General features: G+C 44.2%; 1 protein-coding gene across 2 annotated transcripts in view; it reads right to left on the minus strand.

Annotated features, from left to right (window-relative positions):
• cracr2aa (calcium release activated channel regulator 2Aa) overlaps window positions 1-6,638 on the minus strand; it is a 45,611-nt gene extending 38,973 nt beyond the window's left edge. Inside the window, exons 1-2 of one of the 2 annotated variants that reach the window (XM_076269426.1) lie at window positions 6,452-6,638; window positions 923-1,230 (exon numbers count right to left, since the gene is read on the minus strand). In XM_076269426.1, the coding sequence (XP_076125541.1) occupies window positions 923-1,150 (228 nt within the window). In that variant the 5' untranslated portion in view covers window positions 1,151-1,230; window positions 6,452-6,638. Of the gene's footprint in view, window positions 1-922; window positions 1,231-4,004; window positions 5,730-6,451 lie in introns of those variants that run through there. The other variant, XM_076269429.1, reaches the window with a different exon arrangement.
• Window positions 6,639-27,908: the final 21,270 nt, after the last annotated feature.

Genomic DNA, 27,908 nt, shown 5'->3' on the forward strand with positions numbered 1-27,908 from the left:
CAGAGGATGGGCAGAGGGCGCCGCACCGCACCACGCGTCTCCATACACTCCGGATCAAAGGTGGAGCGCCTTTCAGAGCCACGCTCTTCACAGAGGACGCTTGAGAGCTGCAGCATCAAAGTGGGCAAAGCGTTGGCGTATGTGTGTGTGTATGTGTGTGTGTGTGTGTGTGTGTGTGTGTGTGTGTGTGTGTGTGTGTGTGTGTGTGTGTGGGGGGGGGGGGGGTGGCGGCTGTGGTCGTGAGGCAGGGCGGGGGAGTGAATCTGCACAACAAAAAGCCTCCGTTGAAGTCGTGGCAATTCTTGTGTTCTCGTATTCAATACACTCACATTCACTGAAATAGCCCGCACTTACACTGACAGCCCATATAAATCTGAGTCATGAGCACTTATGGCTGCATGCACACATACATACACAAACACACACAGTTTCATTTAACATTGTTTCCCCTAAGAAAGGTGTTCTTAGTTTGGTCTGTGTGTACCTCAGTAAATCTTAATGGCTGGCTGCATAACCACTGTACAGTTAGCTCTCATGCAATGGACACATTTAATGAGCAAACTTTCTACTGGATTGGCCACACTTCAGGAAGTTCAGGAGAAGAAAAAAAAAAGTTTAGTAGCATTGGAGCCGTAGCACAGCAGTCATGATTAGTGTTTGCCCATGGCAATAAAGACTGTGAGACACTGCCTACATAGTACACTCTGCACTGATAATGCCAGGAACACACACACTGGGACTGTACACAGAAATGATACAATGCATACAAGTCCATTGATGTCTTGAAATGCAGGTTTATAGACTCTGACGAGAAGATCTAAGAAATCATAAGGGAAAAAATTCCAATGAACACACACACACGCACACACGCACTGACAAACACACACACGCACACTCACACACACACTCAAACTTCTCTCACCTGCATGTCCCGTCGGGAGATGAAGCCCTTGTTCTCGATGTCGCATATCTGGAAGAACTCCTGCGTCTTCTCCATCACCGTGCTCCCTTCGTCACCCACCCCCACCTCAGCCTCCACGTCTCCTGCTGTCTGAGTAGCACCCTTCAGTGGGCGCCCCTCTCTGGGCCGTGACCTTCGGACGGCCCCAGAGGCCGAGATACTGCTGAGGGTGGCCATGACGTCTCTCATCACCCCCCACACCAGACACACACACTAACACACACACACTGGGCACAACACTTCACTCACTTCGTCCACATGGGGCAGCACTATAGGGGAGAGAGAGAGAGAGAGAGTGTGAGTGAGTGTGAGAAACTAGAGAGATTGATGGACAAGAGAGAGGTGACAGATTACAGTGACGGAGAGGAGAAAAGACAGAGAAACGGGTGAGATACGAGAGAGTGAGGAAGAGGAGAGGAAAAGAGGAGTGATACGAGAGAGTGAGGAAGAGGAGAGGAAATGAGGAGAGACACAAGAGAGTGAGGAAGAGGAGAGGAAAAGAAGAGTGAGGAAAAGAGGAGAGACACGAGAGAGTGAGGAAGAGAAGGGGAAAAGGAGAGCATGAGAGAGTGAGGAAGAGAAGGGGAAAAGAGGAGTGAGGAAGAGGAGAGACACGAGAGAGTGAGGAAGAGGAGAGGAAAAGAAGAGTGAGGAAAAGAGGAGAGACACGAGAGAGTGAGGAAGAGAAGGGTAAAAGAGGAGAGCATAAACACCACTCCACCAGGCTATGTCCTCCATTCCTACAGGCAGTCACCACTTGTCATCTCTTAGCAACCGAATCTTTAATTACTCAATGAAGCCTTGCAGATAGACAGAATAGAGGAATCGTGAGATGGAGAGAGGCAAAAGCTACTTAACCATCACCAATCCCCAACCCCTCCAGCTGAGGTGAACATAATGAACAGAAACAGAACTCTGAGCCCTATAGAAATGTGCGCCAAGGGCACACTCTTCCTCCCTCTGTACATTTCACCAGTTACCTAGCCAAGATCTCAGTACTGAAATCAATTGAAAATGCGATCTAAAAAGTAGCCCTACATTCACTGTGCTTTCCTTGACACCTCATATCTAGGTCTGGCATTTCTGTGTTAAGTGAGAGAGAAAGACACAGAGACAAAGAGAAAAGAGGAGAGGAAAACATTTCAAGGTGACAGCAATAACAACATGTCTTCGTGATTCATGGAACAGCCATTCTTGAGAGGACTCTAGCAACAGATACAGCAGATTTGTGACTGCCATTGTGACACAGAGTGTAGGTCAAAGGGGCCTGTGTCATTTGGAATGACTCCATAGATATATACACATACTGCATATCTATGAATGACTCTGTACGCTATTGTAATATGCACCATCTCTACGTCTGTGGCTCACACATGCCCTGCACTACAAAGACACGGACACCGCCATATCTCACACATAAAGCAGCATCCGTTGAGGGTGTGAGTAAAAACTAGCGAGCTGTTACCACGGTGTGTCTGACAGAGCACATGGAGCTTGCCAGCCTGGCCACAAGGTCGACTTAAGGGATGCTTCAGAGGAGAGAAGTAACCTGCAGTGCTGCCTGATTTCCTCCAGGCTAAACTGCTCAAGCCTTAAAGGGACCAGCAACACTCTAGCCAAGACGCATGTCATAAAGTCCTATAGACCGATTATGCCTTATAAGTCATTTTGAATTTTGAAGTTGAAGGCTACGTTAGAGGATAATTCCGGTATTTAGCACTTTGAGTCCCTTTTCTGGTTTGTTTTGGATGAACTAGAGTGGTGAACACCGAAATGTTGACGATCGGTCCTGTCTCGACTTTGACTCGTTTTGAAAATTAATGTTAAGGGTTGTTTTAAGGACATTTTTGTGCATGCCCATAGCCAGCCACTCTGAAACAGTCAAAGGCGATTCAAAACCAGTCAGAAAGTCGAGATAGGACACATAGTCAAAGTGTCCACCACTCTAGTTCATCCAAAACAAACCGGAAAAGGGACTCAAAGTGCTAAATACTGGAATTATCCTTTAATGGAGGGATGGATGGATGGATGGATGAATAAATGACAGACAATGTTTCTCCGCATCTACATTTGGTTCAGTATATTTCCCCAGATTACTTTATTCCTCAGCCCATGATTTTGCCCCCTCCCCTCTATCACCATTTTTCTCAAATTCAAATGTATCATGTCCTTTATTCTCTCCTCTCCCTCTGTACTTCTCTCCTGCCCACGTTTTATTCCTCTCTTTAAATCCACATCCTCTCTTCTCCCCTCACCCCAATGATCTCCTCTGTTCCTCATGCAGACTCTCTTCTCCTCCCCTCTCCTCTACTTTATACATCCCTTTATTCTCCTCTCCTTAACTCCCATCTCCTCTCCTCTCCTTCCCTCTCCTCTCTTCTTCTCACCTCTCTTCCCCTACTCTACTTTATCCTGTCCTCCTCTCATCATTCTTCCTGTTTCTGGTCGCTAGCCTTCTTGTTTTCGTATGCGCTCGTCTAATCAAAACAGAAGACTAAAAGCTGCACAGCCTAAACTTTAGCCTTTAGGCCTACAGTTTTTTGTCATTGTCATAGCTCTCCCACCACAGAAACCACGCTGCTTAAAAAGCCCACCGTCACAGACCACGGCGGAAACCTGCATTCATTTTAAAACTTCTGCAGCACACTGCCCCTGTACTGTGACTCAAAAAACAAATACCCTACTGTATCTCCCACATTAGCGAATGCACACCCACACACAAAAGCTACAGACACAAACAGACACAAAAGCACACTTCAACAGCCCTATAGTGAGCGAGAGGGACAGACAAAGAGAGACAACAACTCCTGATCATACTAGCACAGGAGTGATATAGGAGATAACAATATTTGTGCAACATTGCAACAGCTGTGAAGTGTCCCATGCTCAGCTATAAACCTGTTTCATAATGAGAGCAAATGTAAAGACCCAAGCAAGAACTCAGCACACACACCTCCAACCCCCCCCCATAAACCCCCACCCCACCCCCCCAAGTCAGTGCAAACACCAGCCCTGCCAGAGGCCTTACAGTGTCATCACATACCTCCGCATTGGACAGTTAGCACACTTCCTCCTTTCAAAACACACTTGGGTTGGCAGCATGAACCTGCACTTCTGCGTTGCCCAGAAGATCCGGCTGCTGAGGACTGTACACAAACAGAGCAGGCCACGTCTAACAGCTGGAACCTAGGCTAGTTCAGGAGGCTAGCTTAATTAGCCTAGCTGTCCCTCCTTTTACTTGGGCTAGTCTAACTCGCTCAGGGTTCACTTCCCACATCCGGTCAAAACTACCTGATTAGGATAGGAGAGTTAGCCTATCTGCTGTAGCACACATTTCCATTAGTCTGTCATCAGCTCTCTCTCTCTAACATGTTGGCTATTGCATAGCACAGGCAGTTACCGTGAGATGTGATGTTTTGCATGTGCCCTGGCGTTATCTTTATTTTAGAGACACAGAGAAGAGACTGGCCTCAGTTGCACAGTTGCTCAACTTTCTGTAGTCTAGATCATAACTCACATTACAGCCAAGGCTAAAATTACTATTGAGCAAGTCAAATGTGTGACCTAGTTTTCAAATATAGTTTTTAAATAGGTATATAGCCTAGTCTGCACTGCAGCATTCTAATCCAATACACGTTTGGTTAATATTCAGCAAATTGGACCTTCAGCTGTCCACAGTGTTTGCACTAAAAAAAACCTCTGAATTCTGTACAGAATCCTGCCGCTGTCACTGGAAAATACATTGTGTCTGACCAAGCCAACGCACTGCTATAAGAGCACAGAAGAGTTCATTTGATTAGCTGTTCCGCTCAAATAGCATCAAGCTTTCACGAGAAGTGTGTAGCCTACTATACCTTTTTACCTAAAAGAAAAGTATTTTCCTTCAGGAAACCAGTTACACAAATGTGTAAGATTAGGCTGTAGGGTAAAAGTTAGGCTACAGCCTAATAATCTGTGTTGAATCTGCATGCTTAACAGAACAAGGCAGCAACACAGCAGCTAAAGCATTTCACAACTGAGGTTCTTGACTGGACAACTGCGGAATAATAAATGTTTAAACCAAACTTGCAAAAATAAAAATACAAAAAGAGGACAGTGAGGCAGGTTTACATTACATAGCCTACATTAACACTGGCCTAATTAGCTTGTATTTTTGTGTCATTACCCTTGACCTTGACCATGGATGTCCAGTGATGCTTAAAATGCTCACTGAGATATCATGTGTGTCTCTGAAGCGGATGTAGTTCAGGAAACAGGATCATTAAGTCGCCTGCTGAGGAACAGGTCTGACCATTCAGACACACTGGAACTCACTGGAGGGTTCAGAGTCTCATCCCACATGAGGAAGCCAGCCACAACAAAAAATGACACACCTAGCCAATTCATCAAAGTGATGGATACAGCCTTCTTTCCTTGCCTTTCCGTGCCTGAATGTGTTGACTTAAATAAAAGAAAAAAAAAACAGATATCACATCATATCAAAAATATTATAGAACTGCCGGAAATATAAGGTGGTCTAATTCAACTATGACCCTTAAGTTAAGGACAATATTGTCATAAAAATAAATTGTTTGGTCCGCATCTGTAAATCATCTTTTAGCACATGCTTGAAATCATTTGCCACTGGCTCAAATAGGCTAATCTTGTGTGTAAGACATCTGACAAAAGTATCAGACCTGCGAGAGTAGTCAGAGTACAGGAGGGTAAATATAACCCGAAACTGCATGACATAATACAACAGCCAAGAGCTACTCCAACAAATATTAGGCTACCACGTCCTCCTAGCTAGCCTGTAGGTATTTCCAGTTCGTCCAGTTGCCAACTCAGTGGCTGCTTCCTTCCTTCTCGGGGTTACAATGTGTCCAACAACTTTCAGACTGCAACCTAGCGTTACAGATTGAGGATAATAATAATACAAAAACGTTAGGCATTTCTTGCAAACTGTGGCGAAACTGTTATCAAAGCATTTGCGAAACTTCTGTAGGCCTATAAAGTTTAGGCTATTTTAGACAACAAAGTGTCAAAATCATCTTGTGACATTCAAAAACATGCACCACCCGCCAGCCAGCCTGCCTTGCCTGACTGACTGACACGTGTGAAAGAAACAAAGTGATACTTCCTCAAACACCGGATTGTGTAACGCGGTAGGCTATTTTGCGTTTGATTTTAAGTTTGTGTTTAGCGAAAGAAAGAGAGGAGCCTGCAGACCTTGAAAGACTGAAGCCTACTGCAGTGCAGCTATTTCAAAAAAGCTACTTGGGAGAAGGGTGGAAAGAAAAGCGCAACACTGTTTCCTTCCTTCACGGTAGGCTATCCGATTTATCTCCCCCTTCTCCTCCTCCTCCTTCTCCCAAGTTAGTGTTTAGCACCTGCTGCAGCAGCAACAGGTAGCTTCTAAGTTCGATAGTAACTTAAAGTCCCCTTCTCTGGATTCGATTAACGAGAAGACATATCAGTAACGTTACAATTTAGCTTACCAACTTAGCCTACCTCAGTTTAGTGAAGTCTGTAACGTTGTCTTCATCGTTGCTCAACCAGGAAAATGACAGCTATCTGTAACTTAATGGCGTTAACTAACGTTAACGTATTGATATTGTGCCAGGCCGTCCAAAGATTTCCTATCCAAAAGAAGTTTAGTAAAGCCACGGTTAGCAGATGATTGATAATCTAGTCTCGACCACTGCAGTTATGGTGAGTAATCTCTTGGTTCCAAGTATTTGAGGTAATAAACACACACACACACACACACACACACAGGCTACTCTTCAACGCTGTGAAGTTTGCCCAAACTGAGGCAGGGGAGGGACTTTGATGCTTGGAAGCTCACACAACTGCATCGTCTGTTACTATAGTAACCCATCCGCGCGGAAGTTCCTTGACATGCTATTCTGTCTTTTCCGCGAACGAGGCACTGATCTGAAAATAGTAACATTGGTATTCGAGAAGAAAATAATATATATATATATATATATATATATATATATATATATATATATATATATATATATATATATATATATATATTATTTTCTTACCTTTCTTTTCAGACCTTTTTTATTAGGCTATCATACAAATAAAGAAGAACAAGAAGAAATGCGTCATAAAAGTGGGCTACTTCGGATATCCTATGCATCAGCTCCAGGCTACGGGACAAAAACTGTATTGCAGTTTTTTTTTTAAAGTACCCTACAATGTTGTTTCATGTCAAAAATGCTACATTTGAGTGGGCCTGTCCTGACCAAAGTAGGCCTACTGCATTCCTGTGTATGAACTGCAAGGGCTATTCCTAAAAAAATGCAATTTTGACACTAAAAACTGCTATTGCAGATTAGGCAAACACACACACACACACACAAACAAATAAGCGTTCATGTTATGCCACTTTACATTTGATGAAATATATTTTTGTCATTATGCCACTGCTTCAGACAGCGCTCCATGCATGGGGACCCCAGCTATAGGCTACTCACTCCTGTTTGCTTGTTGAAATGAACTGCAGCTAACCCTTAAAAAGCAGTTGGGATAGAAATTCCCTGCAGCTGACAAATGTTTAACTGCTGGCTATAACAAATGGCCCTTAAAAAGCCACAAATTGGGCACCCCTGGCCTAAAATGACAGAGAGAGAGATAACAGCACAAGTGAGCAGTAGAAATTCTGGAGTCTGCCTACTAGTCAAAGTCAAAGTCAAAGTCAGCTTTATTGTCAATTTCTTCACATGTTCCAGACATACAAAGAGATCGAAATTACGTTTCTCACTATCCCACGGTGGAGACAAGACATATTTTACCAATTTTAAGTCCACAGACAAACATAACATTCAAGTAAACAAAAAAGTAAGTAAATAAGTAAATAAGAGGGCACATATAATGAAAAAATAAGAGCAGCAAAATTTGGTTGAAATTGTGCATAGACAGTCAATAAAATAAAATACTAGTGCAAAGTCAGGCCAATAAGAGGCTGAGGTAGTTCTGTTTGACCTAAGTAAGAAATAAAGTGGCATAGTGGTGCAAGTTATGTAAGAGCAGCAGAAGTGTTGTGTTTTCAGGACAACAGCAACAAGTTGCAAAGTGTACAAGTGTGCAAGTGGAGTGGTGCAGGCGGCCATTGTGGGTCCAATGTCCAGGATGTTATGTAGCTGAGGGTGGAGGGGGGAGAGGAGGGAGAGAGTTCAGCATCCTAACAGCTTGGTGTATGAAGCTGTTGGTGAGTCTGGTAGTGCGGGAGCGCAGGCTTCTGTACCTCTTCCCAGAGGGCAGTAGATCAAACAGATTGTGAGCGGGGTGACTTGCATCACTCACAATTTTGGTCGCCTTGCGGGTGAGTTGGGTGGTGTAAATGTCCTTCAGGGAGGGGAGTGAAGCACCAATAATCCTTCCAGCTGTGTTCACTATGCGCTGCAGGGCTTTCCTGTTGTATTCAGTGCAGCTTCCGCCCCACACAGCGATACAGCTGGAGAGGATGCTCTCAATGGTGCCTCGGTAGAATGTGGTCATGATGGCTGGTGGAGCACTTGCTCGCCTGAGTTTCCGCAGGAAGTACAGGCGGCGCTGAGCTCTCTTCGCCAGTGATGCTGTGTTGGTGGTCCAGGAGAGGTCTTCACTGATGTGCACCCCCAGGAATTTGGTGCTGCTCGCTCTCTCCACCACAGCACCGTCGATGGTCAGTGGCAGGTGTTGGGTGTGACCTCTCCGGAAGTCAACAACAATCTCTTTGGTCTTGCTGACGTTCAGCAGGAGGTTGTTGTCCCTGCACCACGTGGTCAGATGGTCGACCTCCAACCTGTATTGAGTCTCGTCGCCCTTGGTGATGAGACCCACCAGAGTTGTGTCGTCAGCTGCAAAAATAAGATTACTAGTACATGGTAAATGGACATTTTGCTTCTCTGAACAATGAACAATGGTTAAATTCTAAAACTAATTGTTCAGTTATCATTAGTGAAATGATGATGAGGTCTAGAGTAAATTTCACAAATTCCAAATGTATGTCATTGGAATCTGGGAGAGTTGTACTTGAGTTTACTCAAAGAGAATAGGCTAGGCCAGTTACAGTTTTTCTTGATTGCTTTGACCTGCTTAAAGAAACTGGGATCCACTTGGTTTACATGAACACCTTCTTTGCACAGCAGAAGTCATCTCTTGTGAATGTGTTCACACATTTTCATTGGGTTCACACATTTCTCACACCCTTTTGCAAAACAGTTAACACAGATGTCATTAAAAAACCCCAAACTCTATTGGTTTTGATCTTGTGATCCTTTGGTCTCTGCATTTATCCCAATCCGTGAATTAGTGAAACACACTCAGCACACAATGACCACACAGTGAGGTGAAGCACACACTAATCCCGGCGCAGTGAGCTGCCTGCAACAACAGCGGCGCTCGGGGAGCAGTGAGGGGTTAGGTGCCTTGCTCAAGGGCACTTCAGCCGTGCCTACTGGTCGGAGTTCGAACTGGCAACCCTCCTGTTACAAGTATTTTTATTCAGTAGGGTACATTTTGTCTTTTCACAGTTTTTTCTGATACCAGAAAAATGAGAAAGAAATGGAACAGACAGCAAAAATGCTCATTTTGAGAACTATGTTTTGCATTTTGTTGTCCATAATGATTGATTGAAATCACACAGTGATTTGACGACAGGATGTGTTGTTTGAAGGCAAAATTTGCTTTTGCTGCACGTTAAGTGTTTTGAGAGAGTAACAGCCTTTTGCAAGCAAAATGTGTCATGTTGCTTTTGTTTAGACATGGGTGTTAACTGTTTTGGAAATGTGATGTCAGAGTTGACACAAGCATCAAAGCGATTGAAAAAAACTGTAATAGATTTGTAATGAATATTAGTCATTAAACTTATACCATTTCAGCTGTTTGAGATGGCTGCTTCAGTCACTACAAAACCAAGCTATGAAAGCCACACTGTTTAACAGTTGCAATATCAGTAGAAGATACTGAGCTCTGTTTTGACCTGTGAATACACCAACAACTAGATGTACCGCAGAGCGGTACAAAATATGACCGCCGCCCAGTCCAGCACATTTTTTCCACAAAAAGAAATCACGCTGAAAGGCCTATATGATTCTAACTGTCTCACTAAATTGCATTATCCACACTCAATTATCACTGGTATCTGCTAGACAACAAGTCCCAAAACATGATTAGTTCATAGATTTCACATGTAAAATTCATTTTATACAACCCCACCTCCATCTTGCCTGTTCATAATTCTTCTTGATTGTTTGTGTTATGTTTATGTTATGTGTGTGGGTGTGTGTGTGTGTGAGTGTGTGTGTGTGTGTGTGTGCGTGCTTGTGTGTGTGCCTGCATATGTGCCTGTGCATGGAAGCGTACATATGTCTACTGTGTGAGTATATGTCATACGTATGATTACTGTGAATGTGTGTGTGTGCGTGTGTATCTGTTTGTGCACATGTGTGCACATGAAATGGGTTAACATGACCCCTGGAGGCAAATATACGGAAAAAAAATGGTCATCCTAGGCCCTTCAGTTCTCAAGATATTCACAGAGAACTGTGTCTGGCCTACCCTCCTTTCGGGGGGTCCAGTCCAGTGGGGGGGCTACAGATCAAAACGAAAAATGACGGTTCCATGCTATCCATGTGGGGGTACATGCCCACCAAGTTTTGTGTACCCCGGTCTTTCAGTGTCCCGGGAATCCTTGTTGGTGTACGTCACTAAATGTACACATAAATTATTTTATTGTAAGGCCCCCCATGAACGAAAGTACACAAAACTTGGCATGCATTCGGAGGGTGTCATAATGATCCTACACTTTCAATTTCGTGCAGTTTTGACCATGTCAGCCAGAAATATTGTGATGAAAACACCTAAATTTTTGCTTTTTAATTTTTAACTTAATTAAAAATTTTTAATCTTTAATTTAATCTTTAATTTTTAACTTTTTGCTTTTAAATTTTTAACTATACATGAAATAAGTGGTAATGGGATGGGTTGACATGGCCCCTTGAGATCAACATACAAAAAAAAGGTGGACCTCCTAGGCCCTACGGTTCTCGAGATATTCACAGAAAACTGTCTCCGGCCACCTACAGACCAGTTGGTGTATAGTAACATAAATTAATTTATTGTGTGGCCCCCCATGAACGGAATTCCACGAAACTTGGCGTGCATTCAGAGGGTGTCATAATGATCCTACACTTCCAATTTCGTGCAGTTTTGACTATGTTAGGTCACAGATACCTGCGATTACAACACCTCATTTTTACTTTTTTGGGTTTAACTAGGTGGCGCTATACATGAAATGAGTGGTTATGGAATGGGTTGACATGGCCACTTGAGATCAACTTACCAAAAAAAAATGGTCCTCCTAAACCTTACGGTTCTCGAGATATTCACAGAAAACTGTGTCTGCCCTACCCTCCTTTCGGGGGGTGCAGTCCAGCGGGGGGGCTACAGATCAAAACGAAAAACGATGGTTCCATGCTATCCATATGGGGTTACATGCCCACCAAGTTTCGTCTACCCCGGTCTTTCAGTGTCCCGGGACTCATTGACAGAAATTTGGGCATGCGAAAAAGAAAAAAAAAAAAAAAAAAAAAATCTGACTAAACCTATATGACCGCCGCGCGGCGGTCATAATAAGACCGACTATATGAAGCCCTGCAGAGAAGCACCAGGAGGGGATAGCTGTAGGTTAACTGGCTTTCAAAACATTTGGTTTCATGGGCAAGTACAGTACATAGTGTAACAGTAGCCAACTCATACGGTAGCTGTGCAGTATGTTAAATCCTCCCTCTCGACACTTAAGAGGCAGACGCTAACACTCATGGGTTTCAACCTCCTTGCTAGCACGCCCGCCTCCCAATCCGAGGGTTTGAGCCCGGGTTTGAGCGAGTTCAAGACCAGGCATGTGCAGTGCTGAGTCAACACAACGCAGGGTATAATGGTGTGGTGACCCCCTTAACCACCTGCTCCCCCATTTCACATGGATTCTAGAACACCAATGACTGTGTGTACCGACACTTTGATGGACATTGTCTGCACTGCACACTGTCCCTTGTTTTACAGTCTTCTTGCGACTGCAAAATTGTTGTTGTCAGTCTGTCTACACTTTTATTGCTGAATGTGTGCATGTTGCTGAATATGTGTGTTGTTGTCATTATTGCTGAATATATGAGTGTGGTTGTTGTCTGTATGTCTGCCTGTTATTGTTGAATGTGTGTATATTACTCAATGTGTGTGTTGTATGTATTTTTGCATACAACACATGGAATATAAAGTATTCACCCCCCTTGGATATTCCCCCTTTTAATGCTTTTATAAATGGAACTCTAGACACTGAACTGTGTTATAGACACTGTATACTTACTTTGCTGTATACTCTATATTTTTTAAGATTATAATAAAAGTTGATTTGACTTGACTTGAGTTGCTGTGTGTTGCGGGTTCAAGCCCGGACAGGGGGCAGGTGCCAGACTGAGCCGGGGTGCATGTTCGTGTCAACCCAATGCAAGTTACATTAGGACCTGGGAATTAGGGCCTCAGAGCCGCTGGCCAAGATCTGGAGTGAATCAGGGCTAAATTGTTTTCTAGTTCGCTGTAATTTGGAAGAAGCCCAAATCACTGTATATCACACAGACCTAGGAGGATTAGCGTCATGCTGAAATCATCATCGTATCGGGCTCTGGTCAGGCTCTGCTGAGAAGGAGGGCGCTGGAAACGTCATTGCTGCACTTGCTCTGTCTTGGTTTCTCAGTTTTTCTCACTCACCCCCTCCCTGTCAAGGGCATTTCTCAGGAACCTGAAGAGGAGTTAGAGGATGTTTAGCTTCCTCTTTCTCTGTCTATTGCACTCTCTCCCTCTCTCTCTCTCTCTCTCTCTCTCTCTCTCTCTCTCTCTCTCTCTCTCTTTCTTTATTCCCTCCCCTCTCTGCTGGCCAACTGTGAGCTTTGCTATGTGGAGGGGAGTCAAAGGATCATCCTTATCATCATCATTCATATGCAGTTCCTGGACTGAGTGGCTTTTAAAGGGATACCAGGCAAGCCTGATGCTTTTTCTCTACGAAACTCCCCCTCGCTCGGTCTGAAGCTCTTTTCCTTTTCTTTGCGTCTTCCGTCATTATACACACATTTGCAACAATCTCTAGCATTTCGTTAGCCTGCCTCTGTGCTGTAAACTGATCCTGCTTCGGTCGGCGGGTAGGATACACCGAACTTGCAAGTGGGATATTCTTCCTACAGGCAGTAGGGGCGGGCGAGAGAGCCTTCATTCGCCCCGTAATGAGTCATTTAACCATATACCGACTTACGAAGATGATTCATTAACTCGAAAACGTTGCCTGGTGTCCCTTTAAGCAATGTTCACGCTACCTATGAAATGCCTTTCCCTGACTACGCTGTGTCATTTGTCTTTTGATATGGCAACAAGACACACGGCTGAATTCACCACAACAATTTATTTCAGTCTTTTCCATTTAGATACAGAGGTCGCATGAACATCAGCTTTGCATGAAGACAGATACAGGTGCAGCCTTGATCCGCAGAAAGTAGCACTCGTGGGGCGTGTGAGGATTGTGAAATGCTTCTCAGCAGTCAATGGGGATTGTTAAACTTATAACAAAACGACTTATGAAACCACAGTGACAGAAAAGCCTTGGACCTCTCTGTGTTTACAGCTATAAAGATCCACAAGCAGTGTGTGTCCTTTCTGTGGAGCCTGTGGAGAAGTGCATCACCTTCTGGGATTAATGTCCGTGTCATACCACAATTAAGATGATGATTGATGGAGACTGGAGATTGATGCAAGCTTTGGCTATTGTGCCATTAGTAGAATGAGGGAAGAAATGAGAAATTAACTCTTCTCAAAGAAGATAAATCACACACATCTCTCCTCTCTCTCTCTCTCTCTCTCTCTCTCTCTCTCTCTCTCTCTCTCCCCTCTCTCTCTCTCTCTCTCTCTCTCTCGCTCTCATTAATGTCTGGCCCTGTGTCAGGTCTCTGCTGTGAGGTCTGTTGTGAACTGGGTCAGGCCACTTCTAATGTATGGGCCCGATCTTGTCACATGGCCTTCAGCCCAGGAAGCAGCCGAGTCTTGAACAGTTCTAGTCTCGATGAGTCCTCTCTAGCTTTTGGCCAGATCAGAACCAGATCCTGCCCCAAACTGCAGGTTCAGCCTGACAGCCATGAATTCTCTGTGTCTGGAAGACTCTTAAATTTGCACCCCACTCTCTCATCCTGGGAACATACCAAGGGATGGTTTCAAATACTGGGTCATCACCAGACTCTTGAAAGGATGCATAGCAGGATACCCAAATAAAAAAAGATGTTAACAAGAGGATTTTCCTTCATTCCAAATGTGGTTTCACTTAAAAATCGGAAAATATGTTGTTTATTGGTATTGCAGCAGGGTCTGCAAAGAGGCTGCAGTAGCAGAATAAATACCACAAGATGGCAGTCTTAAGCTACACAAATGAGCTTCTCATGGAGTAAGCTGTAAAAAACACCTGCAGGCTTGAAGTTGAAGAACCCTTATGTCAGTTTTCAGTTATCTCAGCTGTAAAATGAATAGATGTCCCTGTTTCTTAATCTATACGATTCAACTTCTTGTATCAAACACTTAAAATCATTTGAAATGTTTAATTTGAGACCTTTTGTCCTAGTGCACCAATATTTCATGTGAGAATGGGGTTTCAAAAATACACTTCTGACTTTCTGTCCTACTCCACAGTCCAGCTTATATCAGCGGTCTCCTGATATGTTTCCCTCTTCTATGAAATGTGAATGCCAGTTGTGTGTACTTTATGATCTACTAATCCAAAAAAGTAGGAATTTACTGTTTTAGCACAAATATGTAGCACTGCAAGCAGTGCTCCACACAGAATGTTTACATAGTTAAGGTGCTGCTGAGAGATAAGAGGATAGGAGTGAGTTCCTTCCTGACAACCAGAGTCATAAGGGAAATATACAAGGCCAACATTGAATAAAACTCAATTAAACATTGATGCTTAAAAATGAAAAAGTTCAAAAGCATCATTTTGTGTGTAGGCTCTATCATAAAGGTCTCTATAAGAACTACAATCTGATCAGACTGTGACCTTGAAAGACATGATTTCTCTTCATGCACAAATGATTGCGTATCGTCTTCAATCTGGACAGCACAGCAGTTAGGAAAGCCTGTGTATTTTGGGCTGAGCAGTGACCTTGTGTACGCATGTTTCCTCTGTATTCACCTTATTCAGCCCCGCCCATTTTTTAAAATTCCACGTTGTCTTTAAACTTCCGGTCGGCTAGCTACGTCTAGTTAGCTTCATTGGGATAACACGGCAGAAGAGGATAGAGAGGCTAACTTACAGAACAGCCGCTCCAAAGTCAGTTTTTTCCTAACTTCAGATAGGAAAGCTGTATAACAGAAATGTCATAAGTCACCAAAATCCTAAATAAACGTTCCTAACTTTAGGATGACCCATAATATATGATGCCAGTCATCTCGATAGAGCTCTGCTATCTCAATGTATCGCAATGGATGTACTGTTCAATCGGAAGTTCGGAGACAATGTGGGCAAAGCTAGAGCCCCCATGTTTGCGCGCGGAATAAGGTGAATATGGTACTGCCAGAGCCGTAAGCTGTGCACTGGCTGTGCTGGCCCCACTTATCGGCCCTTATCGGTGAAGGCTGATTGCGCAAGACAAGCTAATTACACGCTCCATTTTCAGCCGAGCCTGTGATATGGCAGCCTGGGGAACACGGGGTTGCCAGATCTGCTGTAGATAAAGAAGTGACGTTCACCACCGCTGGCTGCCCGTGGTCCTACCCCTCGTTGCCTCCACGGAGGGCCTGGAACCAATTAAGATTACCCAGGGCTCTATCAAAGGCAATTAATTAGGCCCGGTGTGTGTAAGTGGCGGTCGTTAGACCGTCCCGAGGTCCGACACGGAAAGGCTGTTGCAGATTTGTCGTCTGGCCTCTTGCAGCGTGGGACTGGAGCCAGTAGGTGTGATTGGCTCCGAGCGCCGACACCGGGAGTGCATATGGTTTCCATTGTGCTCGACGCGCGCTGCCACAGGCCACCTCCACAGCCGCTGAGGACACGCAGGCGTTTCCAGAAGTCCTCGGGCCCTCGGCCGGATCTACGGGGCTTAGGCAGCGGAACACACGCCTCCACTGTAGCCTACATTTCAACAAGCGCTCTCCGCCAAAGGCCTTCCATTTCGGAAGAGACGGTAAAGGGAATGCATAAGCATGCTTTTTCAAGTGATAATTTGTTGTAGAAGTTTCAAAGGGCAGCTAGTGATCTCAAGAGGAGAGATTAGGTTGTCAAGTAAATGAGCAAAGTAACAATGTGTGTCATAGGTCAGCCCTACAACATAAGGTGCTTTCTGTACTCAATTGTGAGGGTTTGTGTGAGACGTCGACCCTGTGAACCTGTTCTGCGGTAATTGAAGTCAGAGTCATAATAAGGTCAGCAAAAACAATATTTGTTTTGGTGCTTATTTTGTTTCCATCCTCCTGAGTGCTTTTAAGGAGTGCACAGAAGTCAAAAGCTGCCCCTCCGAGGAGGGAAAAGGCCACAGTTGTGGAGTCAAGATGAATGTTGAGTCAAAATGCATTGCAGGTGTTATTTCAATCATGTCATGGCTCTGTTTTAAGAAAAATATTTAAGGCTTTTGTAAAACTGCACAAAACTTTTGGCTTTCGAGCTAAAGCGAACCAGCAGTGAAATTATATCCTCTCTCTCTCTCTCTCTCTCTCTCTCTTTCTCTCTCTCTCCTCACTGTAGGTCTTTCTTTCTCTATCTGTCTTAAACAGGTATTTGTAGTTCTAGTTAACACTTCAGCTTCATGCCTTAACAGCCCATATCTCCTATTAAATACATTACCACAAATAGCTAAAGTTGAGCCTTTAAAGCGTTGTGGGAAATCCACCAACATAATGCTCCTTTTCTGCTACATCTGGATCTTTACAGATCTGTGCAATCGTAGATCCAGCTATTTTTGCCAAGTATTTCTTGGCTAGACCACAGCACACAATAGCTTAATGGTGTGCTTAGATGCTCGGACTGCTGTCATCCAAAAATAAATCACTGCAATGGGAAAAATCTGACAAAAACCTGAAGGAGAGAGTGAGAGTGCTGGGTGTTTGGTCGGATTTATGGATGAGACTTTTGTTTGTTTGTTTCAACTGCATTCCCTATATTATTGAATGGGAATGTTATCACAACATTAGCTTTATGGGCTTATTCAAAACATGAAAAATCACTCGATTTGTCAAAATAGTCATATTAACGGTGAAAACTCCGCCTACTTGCCTACTTTATTATCCTAGTTACACATGGATGACTGTGAAATCTTGTTAGACTTATTCGACTGCTGGCTTGATGTTAGAAGTTCAGAGTGAGACTCTACTGTTGCACAAGTTCATTCTGTTATGTACAGCCAATCACTTCCCCCGCTGACAAATTCAGTCATCGGCAACTCGTTCCTGTCTGTCGCCTCATGGATTCCTCCATGTGTCCATGCTTTTCATCACCTCGTCTTGTCCAGTGGTGCTAGATAATGCTGAGGGACGTTGAAGAGGATAAATCACTTGTTCTATCTTCGTAGGGTGAACGGTTTTACGTGTGCAGCACAAACGACGCAGTGTTGCCTATAGATGACTGTCTGTGGATTTGGGTAGATGACAGAAAGCAACCAGAGGAGAGGGATTGCTTGGGAAGCACCTGTGACTTGATGACCCGCTCACAACTGTTTGAACTGGTGCAGGATATCTACAGCGGCGAAGGCACAGAGCAAAAAAATGTGAAGTGAAAAACTGTCCATGGCAGTCAGATGTCAGAGAGCAGGATGGGAAAGAAGCATAATGAGAGCACCAGTGCTCACAGTGGGGAGACAGGAGACAGATGAGGGAAGGGCTTTTTTTCTTTCTTGCAGTGCTCTCTCCATCTGTGAGGTGAACCAAAGAAAACAGCAAAGGACACAAAGAGCTTCCTGCTTGCTGTCCCTTTGTCCTGACCACTCCACTGAATCGTATCACGGGGGCAGACTCTTATGGCCACTGTCCAGAGAACCGTCCACTCAGACACAGATCTGGCCAGGGCCTGGTGCAGACTTATGCCCTGTCAGGACAAAATTACATGTAAAACTGCAACACAGCAAGAAAAAACAAGAATGTAGTTATTCTTTTTTAAAGAATACATTATTATTTATTAATTTCGGTGATCTACTGTACATGTGATAAGAGGCCTACATGTGATAAGATGTTCTCGGCAGTCTGATCTTCTCTTGGCTCATTCTTAAATGTTCCATGATATCACTTCCTGTGGGGAGGGTTCATCCCACCATTGTTTCCTCCAGCGCCTCCTGACGTCTTCCAAGCTGTGGTCATTTCTCAAGATGCTGTCCAAGGTGAAAATGAAATTCCAGTCACACTATATTCTTTACAGACCCGGTAATAAATAATTGATTGATTTATTAACTTGAAGCCATGCCAGTTCAAACAGTGCTAGTCTGCTCTCACAAGTTGCTCTAGTTCTCCATGTTCTTTGACTATTTTTTTTTTGTAGTTTCTGCTCATTACTTTGGTCTGGAGGGTAATATTTCCTCTTTGACTTATGAGCTACACTACCAAGGTCACTGTACTTGGTAGGTTCAGCTTGTTTAATACAGTGCCATTCCTACATCGTTATGAGAAAGATCTGTCATTTCCTGTCATGTGGAATGAAATAGATTTGTTAAGCCCCGATTAGAGTCTAGTGCTGAACGATGCATTTAGCAACACGACATAGTTCTCAAAGCAAAACAAAGAAAAATGAACCACTCAAGTCAAGCCTGTAGACGATGAAAAAGAGCTATTCAGAGTAGACAAGTTGTACGCTTTGATATAAACCCAGCAAGAGGTGTGTGAAAGTTCGAGGAGTAGGTGAGAGCTTCGGGCAGGTCGACAGTAAGCTCACAAACCCAGTCAATCCTGTAGAGCTGAAGCAAACAAAGCCTCCTCACAGCTACAAATTTCCAGTTAGGGTTAGCAAAGCACGGGCAACACGGCAAAAGGTGTCTGAACCGTAGAGGAATTCAGTGTTCAATGAAAATCTCACATCTGCTTCTGGTACTTCAGAATACCAAAGAGATTTATTGTGTGGTAAAATACCTGTGGATTTTCTATATAAACATTTATGGTGACAAGTGTGTGTGTGTGTGCGTGTTGGGGGGGGGACTTGCTTCTGAAAGAGCCCGTGTTAGGGGAAAAAGTAGAAACATGCACTATGCCTTTGTGATTTTCCACAAGTCTTTCACATAGAAAGAACTCCTATTGGGAGGAGACATCAGATAGAGAAGCATGTTCTATGGTGTTATCTGTTTGACGTTTGGATGATGCATGTTGTTTTCCTTGTCCTGTGTTGGCTTTGGCCAACTCATCCAAGGTTAACAAAGTGTGAACAGCCTTCAGATATCCCTGTGCCGAGCATACGATGAAAATGGCATGGGCTGTATTTTCAACAAAGCGTCGCTGCTGTCTGATGCTATAGAAGATTTAATTTTAAATGTTCCCTTTGATTAATACAAAAAAGATTTCATTTAATTTGGTCCAAGGAGCTGCCAGCAGTGTCAGCTTTCTAAATACCAGCAGGTCTCTGAGGGCTTCTCTTGTGTCCTCTGAAAACAGGTCTTATTTTCGTCCACTGATTCTCGCTTGTCAGTGCCACTTGGCTCTCGGTGTTTCTGTTTGTCTTGGCTCGTCGGCATTGCAGTGCTTTTGCTTTTATTGTTATTGCTAAGTGTTGGAGCTTATATATCACTCCTCTCACAGACCTGACCCACTCCCTCTGCACCGAAATGGAAAGACTGAGCCCCATGCTTTCCCTATTTATTTATTTTCTTAAATGTGTGTGGTGCTGACCCTTCTCAATGTGACTGGGAAGTGCTAAAGCGTAGCAGGGGAAGTGGGACAACACTGGAACGTGTCAAAAACGTGACTCTACGCAGCAGACGCGTCGCTGCTTATTTCTCCAGCCACCCTCGCTGCTGTCAGGGGGCCACTTGGAGATAGATTTTCCCAACGAGTGGAGGCTGGGCTCTCTCCCCCTACTCCTCTGCACTGGGCCATGCTTGTTATCCACTCCTGGCAGTCCTGGTCGGATGACGGAAGGAAACTTCACGAGTCTGCGCGTATAGTGGCAGGCCTGCCGTGTTTTAAAAGAGCGGCGGTATCAGGGGTCATTGTTAATTTTACGACCTGTGAAAGGGCCAGAGAAAACACTGGGCCCCATAATGGTCCCAGACCCTGGACAGCAGCCTCGGACTGCCGCTTTCCTACGTCAGCACGAGGGTCCCTTATTTGATGTGTTCATCTGCTGTGGGGATAACTGCGTCCGAGCGTTCCATATCACATCCAAAATCCCTCAATGGCAAAAAAAAACCCTCTATCCAGTGACCACTGCAGTGGCTAACACAGCCAAGCCTCAAGGCTCCATGGAGCCTATGTAACTCCACTGTCTGCAGCTAGCAGACACACTTACGCTTTTGATGGAAAGCCATCAAAGGGGAATCAAAACATGCAAATAGTGCACATCAAAGGCCTCAAATGAAGATGGAGGGGAACGAGGGCCATTGTCTCGGCCGGCGCATGCTGAAGTGATTGTGTGTTTTCCTCTAAGTCAGCAGGACTGGAGGAGCTCAGGATGCAGGGAGCCTGGTCTGGCTCCATCCACCCCACGAGCTCAGAGAGCCTCACGTTGTTAATAAGGTGTGGGTGATATGGCTTTTCGCATAAACCTTATGGTTTTAGTTTGGCTCACTCGAAAGGAGGAGTGACAAGTTCCTCTGAAATTCATATCATGCGTCTGTTTCTTTTCTTAGTCAAATTAAATATTCAAAACGGGTTGGCCATAATAAATAGTTTATTAGATCTTCCGCATCAGGTTATGGGAGAAAATAGCTTTGTGAATAGAATGCAGTAAGCAGAAAGTCTGTATTTGTTCTGTGCGTAATCATGTTTTCTGAATCCCCAGCCTCCAAAGACAAAATGAAATGCTAAATGGGAATGGAAACACATGAATTTTCCGTGTTATTTGGACAGATAACCAAACAAGCGTGTGCAATTCAGCGCCTAAATGAACCTCGATTAGGTGATTAGATGTCACAACACTGTTGATGAAAACGTTTCATGGTCATGCAACACTCCATGATATATTGAGCACATCCACTCTTTGATTCATGCGAATCCTCCATTCAAGGACTTTTCCCCCATGGTATGCAAGTCTGTGAACGTCAATCACACATTTCAAACAATACAGCTGATGTGGCTGGATGCTATAAAAAGCGGCATCTCGTGTTCCCAGCAAACAGCGCAATTACGGCACCACATCTTTGTCGTCTGTGTTTGTAAACAGTGCAGCAGGATCACGAGGGCAGCTTGTGGCCTGGGTTCTTTTTTGGTGCCGCCATGTGACTGTAATCACTACCTAGCCCCACTGTTTATTCGCAGCCGTCTAAATTGTGCCTGATTTAAAGCTTATTGTTCAGTGCCACTCTATCCAATTAACAGTGGAAAAATACCCAGAGCAGAACGCCATGGTTGCAAGTGTGTGTTCCCCATTCCTCTGGTGCTGAATCTGCAGTGATTATCTCTTATAGGTAAGGGCCTGTGGATGAGGGGTAATTAGGAGACATCATATTGTTATTGGCTCTGTAAATGCGTCCTTATAACGGACCACCATGTCTCTGTGAAGAGAAAAAAAAAATACAGATACAGATTGCAGGAACAATGTTGCTCAAACAATGCCAGGAGTCCTTCAGTAAAGTTAATGATAGGCACATTTCACCACCCTTTGTTATTTATTAACACCATTCTAATTAATGAAAAACTCTGTGATGAGAATACATGGGATGGTTAGAGGTAAACAGTGTTATTATCTCATGTGCTGTGGTACAAGCTATCCACTGGAACATCTTACGCTGAGTCCTGGTATTTTTATGTGCTCACAAAAACAGGCTCTGCTCTGTTTTAACTTGCCAAGCAAAGCAGCAGGCGAACAGTTAACGGCCACTATGGAATGTCTTGTTTCAGAACCAGTAGCTTAACTTTTGTTCTCAGTAGGTGAATGAAACATCCGACAAAGCCGGATAAGGAAAAGTGTTATTAACGTGAAGTTACCGTGTAATACAATACAATGTGGTATTATTGCACATACAGCAGCCATTGTGTACATAACATAAATTGTGGAGATGGCAATTAAAGTTTGTGTGTGTGTATGTGTGTGTGTGTGTGTGTGTGTGTGTGTGTGTCTGTCTGCTTTTGGTCTGAAGTGTTGGGTTTTTGAAGATTCGAAAATGTGGTCTTAGAGTGTGAGTTTAATGTCCTGACCATGACCCTGGACACATCCTTTCTGCCAAGTTCTGTCTGAGCGATTCCGGACATATCTGGCAACCAGTGCGTAATCTCAGCATCTCTCAGGATCACCCCCCTCTTCCCCCCAAATAAGCCCGATAGAGGCTAACTGTGGAATTGATCCACTGCAGGTCATTCCCCGATCCTCCCATGCTCGCGCAGGGCCAATCAGGTTGCGGCATCGGCGGCGCCCGCCCCCCCTCCTGGAGGACTTCGACCCAATAGACCAAGGCCATCCGTCAGTCCACTGTCCCATCCCTCAGCTCTCAGCCTACACATTGACCATTGTCTTCCTTCCTCAGCTGTGCCTCTTGTTTCTTAAAAAATCGCTTTCGATCAGGATGAAAGAGCACCTAACGGCCATCGCTCTTTCCGAGAGCCTGCTGCGCCGCAGTAGTGAAACAGCTTAGATATCTGCACAGTGCTCGCCAGGTGGCCATTGTAGCCGTGTAGCCATGTAACTGGAGCAGTGAGCCTTGGCTGGCTCTCTATTTCTCTCCGCAGCCTTCCCAGGTGGACAGCGCTGCTGTTGCCCATTTCGAAAAGCAGGAAGTCAACCCTCGACAGCTGCAAACCGCTGGCAGGTGAAGGTTGGCGGACCGTAAATACGGACCTTGAAAGAGATGAAGAGCAATAATGACCTTGGCAGCCTCCCTTTTCCTTTTTAAATTGCTACACTCGGCAGAGTGAGGATTTGAAAAGAAAGTCTCTCTGCTCATCTTTTTTAGCGCATGTCACGGAACAGGCTGTATTGGCCCATTGTTTATTCAGCAGTTTGTGTAGTGCTTGGTGCTCTATGGTTTCCATGGGAAGAACTCTACTGTAGTAAAATAACCGTGAAATTCAGAGTGACCTAACGGAGGTATGCACGTAAACATTCAATTTTGTTTTGTTTTTCCTCTAAATGTTGTTACGACTGAAACTAAACATGGATATTTTCAGCCTAATTGAATCTCCACATATACATTGAATTTCCATGTCTAAGGGTTTACTGTATGTTCAAGGCAAATAGGCCTGCAAGTTTTTTTCTCTCAATTTTTTTCTCTCTAAGCAAAAGTCTTGGAATGTTGGCTTCTTTCGGCCTTTCTCTCACGTTCCTATTATCTGAGAATGTTCAAACTCCCTCTGGTTTGCTTGAGGCAGTACCTGTTGGACAGTCTCAGCTTCTGTGGTCTGTCTCTCCCTCTCCCATACCCCTTACCATCCAGCGAGCCAAAAGTGGTAAATCCCGTTGGAGTTTTCCTCCTGGTGGTATTAAATTCAGTTTGGATTACTCTCAGTCACAAAAGGTTTAGTATCTCCCTGGAACTTAACGGTGTAAGAGTGTGGTGAGAACCATATCTGCCTCATGGGAGCAGTGGGGGGTCTGCGCTTCGAAGGTATACGGCTTTTTTTCTGTCTTATTTTCTTTTTTCTCTCTTATTTCATTCCTTTTTTCAGTTTCAAAGCCAGAGCGGAGTGATTCTTTCCATTCCAGGCATTGGTAAAGCGTCTGCCAGAAATGCGAAAGAAGTCTGTTGCTGTGCAGCCTTCTGCAGTCTCAGCTCTGTAAATCTCAGCATTCCAGCTCTCTCTCTCTCTCTCTCTCTCTCTCTCTCTCTCTCTCTCTCTTTCTTCTGTCTCTTTCTCTCTCTCACTCTTATTGTACCATGCTCATGGCTCGTCTTCTGCTGAAGCTTGTTCAGAGAAAGGACAACCCAACAATTAAAGTAGACTTACATTTTCTCTTTTCCCTCTCTCTATATATCTTACTCTCTCTCTCTCTCTCTATCTCTCTATCTCTCACTCCCGCTTATGCGGCTATTGTGCCATGCTTATGACTCGTCTTCTGCTGATGCTTGTTCAGAGAAATGACAACCCAACAATTAAAGTAGACTTAAAATGTCTCTTTTCCCTCTCTCTATCTATCTAACTCTCTCTCTCTTTTCTGTTTTTATTTTTGTCTGTCACTCTCTCTGTCAGCCTGTCTCATCTCTTCAATCTGTCTGTCTGGCTGCCAGTCTGTCTATTCGTATTCATTTATATCTGTCGGTCTCTCTCTCTCTCTCTCTCTCTCTCTCTCTCTCTTTCTCTCTAGACTTGTTGTTTGTGAATCCCTTGCCATTCTGTTGAATGTGATTGTGTTGTTGTTTGTAAATGCTTTGCCTTTCTGCCATTCCGTGAATCTCTTGCCCTCTATGGCACCTGAGAAACCTCCATCTATTTTGCCCAGTGCATCAGACCACCCACACCACAGCAGCACTGCTGAGTGGGCACTGCGGTAGGCCTGTGATGAATGCCAGTGCCCCACCATGCCTATGCCTGCCTCAGAGGGCCAAAGAATGGGCCCAGCTAGTATGGTATGGTTAGTGAGCTTATGTAGGCACCCAGCACAGCTGGGCCTGTCTGAGAGGCAGGCGCCGCATAGCCAAAGAGCGGAGGAGTGGAGGAGAGGAGGTGCAGAGGAGAGGAGGAGAGGAAGTGAGGAGGAGAGGGTTGTAGTAATGAAGAGTTACAGGGGATCAGCACACACACACACACACACACACACACACAGAGACTCAAACACTGACTCAAACACTGACTCAAACACGCACATACACATAAACACGTGGGAGAGAGCTCGCTCAAGGTCTCAGGGGATTAGAGTGGGCACACAGCTTTAGGGTGAAGTGGCAATGCGGGCAGGCTAGGATTACAGAGAGAGAGGGCTGGAACTGAATCCAGATCATGGAAAAGTTTGCAGTGCGTGAAACAAACCATGGATATGGGAAGGCTCTGCTCTGCTGTCAATGCACAGACTACATTATGAAAGTTTCACAGAATGTATATGGCCTATTCATGGTAATACTATTTGTGAAGCACACAGCATTACAAACGGCTTAATTTCTTTGCAAACTTGTATATAACAGGGAGGCTACACCACCAGGGGCGTAACTGAAGCGTAACAATAGTTTTATAAGGCTTGTCTATTTTTTTCCGAACGTACGCGCCGCTATCAGGTCTGGTGTAGTCATTTCCATTGATCATAGTGGAAGCTAATTGTTGCAGCCGACGCTCCGCAAATGGAACGCTTCAGTTACATGCCCCGTGTAAGAGGTAGGTTTTACAAATCAGAAAGCACTGAAGCAGAATATTGGACAATGAACAGTGTACAGTGATGGACAGTAGTGCTGGTAAAAAAGAGAAATGTGAAAAATGACATGAATAAAAAGGAAAATTAATTCTCTTTTTTCTCAATTACAGAAGTTGGGAATTATTGTTGTATTGTAACATATACTGTAGGATGGGATGATTTAGAAAAAAACATATAAAAACAGCAAAATAGGAGAAATTCAGTTTGACATGTTTTATGGCATGCTTTAATCAATCAATTAGTTTTGGTAACATCTTCAAATTCATTTTGATGGTATATCATCATGTGACGACAGAACAACACATGTGTCATTTGCAGTAGCCTTCCAGAGACATATGCACTAGTATGCAGTTTTGTGTTCTGGGTTTGAACTCACCACAAAAATGGAAGAAAACCTTTCACAGTAGCTTGCTGGCTATATTTGCAGTATCATCAGCATGTCAGCAAGGTTCCAGTGCCAGTAAGGCCCTGGGTGGTGTTTGCAAGGTTTTGCATGCCATTTTTGGTAGCTAGATTGCTAGTCGTATACCAACACTTCATTCTGCAGTGTTCAAATGAATAGGGAGGAGGCTAAAATGGGGAAATAAAGCAATAAATGCCTACTCAATTTTCAATCAGCATCTCATGAATATCTTCCAGAAACTCATGTGGTTCTTTTGTTGGGGCCAGAACTGAAAATCAGACTACCTAGTCCCTGTTCCTGGTTCCTTTTAGGTCCCCTGAAAATCCATATGTGCTGTCTCCAAATGTTCCCCACTAAATTCTGATATGCGCCAAGAGCTGGAACATTTGAGGTAGAGAAAGCCATTACATCATGTTAGAATGCCGTGAAAAACACCTGCAGTGTTCCAAAGAAGGTCAATCGCAAGTGAACTGGCACTTAACTTTATGTAACACTGAAGCATTTTATGACCGCTTTGATGACTGACTGGACACTAAATAATATGCACAATTTCATATCTGGTCTCAGCAGATACATATATAGCCATCATCAGGACGGTATGGGACTTTGGTTACAGAATATGTCTAACTTTCTCCAGAAGCTGTCTTTCATCCACGCAATGCCAGTCCTGATTTACTGTAAGTTACTGCACACCTCTCCAACAACAAAAAAAATGCTTTAGAGATCATTTAAAACATTGGATTGGAGCTAATAAATTTTAGATTTAATGCCTTACTGTGTTAAATCCATGCACAAGCTGTAATTCAAAGGCTGTAGACTCGAAAGGCTTTGCAAAAGTGTCAGGAACTTTTCCAGGTGGAGTTGTTACAGTTTCCTACTGTTCTTCATTGCACAGTACAATAGCATAAGATTAGCACATTAATGCATGCAGAGCAGAGACAGGTTAAGTGCACAGAGAGGTGAATATGTAACTCCTCCACAGTTTCAGAGCCTGTATCAGGTTGATTAATATGGAGTGACTTAAGGACATCCCACATGTTCCGTGCTGCTCTACCATCTGCCCGATGGAAAATGATTACAATCCCAGAGAGCGGGTGAAGTCTGGCGGCTCACCCCTGTGCCAGATCAGTACTGGCTCTGTCCCACAGCCAGGTGCACTCTGGGACATTCACGTACAGTACACGTAACCCAAACAGCATCCCGCATGCTGCCCTTTTGCTCTTGAGCTCACATGCACTTGTGCTGTGTGACATTCACAAATATTCATGCAGACACTATGCTGAGTTCTCAGTCAAGGACACGTACGTTTTTGCCAACACGTTGGGCCAGGTCCCAGTCTGCTTACCTCCCAAACAGGCAGCCAATTTGTGGGGAGCATACGGTGAGCAAACTGCTGTCATATCATCCAGATGGTTGCTACACATTCGTTGTTGTAAGATTATTCCCTCTTTGTGTGTAATGTATGTCTGCAAATTGCTTTGGGGCATGTAGATAAATTACTATTTGATAAGTGCCTGTTATTCGTAAAGTCATCATAATTCGTCTTCTACTTCTTCCTCTTCCTCCTTCTCTTTGTGTGTAAAACTGCGTACTGACTCTGATTCTCAACATTGACCTGGAATCCCTTGGAGGGTGCTAACCTGAGAAATAATTGACCTCTCAATCATGGGAAACCATTTTGGAGAACAACCACAGGCATAAACATTCTATGATTTTGCCACGGTGTTGCCTTTGGAGTCCTTCAAAGATCCCCAGGCACATGAATAAATTCCTAAATACCCAGAGCTCTGGCACCCGTGTGGGTACCTGTTCTCTGTCTCCGTATGACAGATAGCCTGCTATTCATCGCTGGCCTCTTTTTCAGGCATGTCTGCTGCACACCTGCAGTAGAAGCTACACACCGCAGGTCAGATCGGAAAGAACGTCTGTGGAATAGCCATGCCAGTGCTGGGCCCGATCAAGGCCAGATCTGGGCCAATTGTGGTACAGTGGTTGCTATTAGGCAGCTCCACGCAGTAGGAGCTCTTTGCTCATTCTGGGGAGTTTAAAAAAGGCTGGCAGTGAGGTTTATATTG

The sequence above is a fragment of the Alosa pseudoharengus genome, unplaced genomic scaffold, assembly GCF_046254945.1.
Source record: "Alosa pseudoharengus isolate Yale_2024_CS ecotype anadromous, Long Island Sound unplaced genomic scaffold, YU_APseudo_1.1 YU_APseudo_1.1_scf_10, whole genome shotgun sequence".
In the NCBI taxonomy this organism is placed as follows: Eukaryota; Metazoa; Chordata; class Actinopteri; order Clupeiformes; family Clupeidae; genus Alosa; species Alosa pseudoharengus.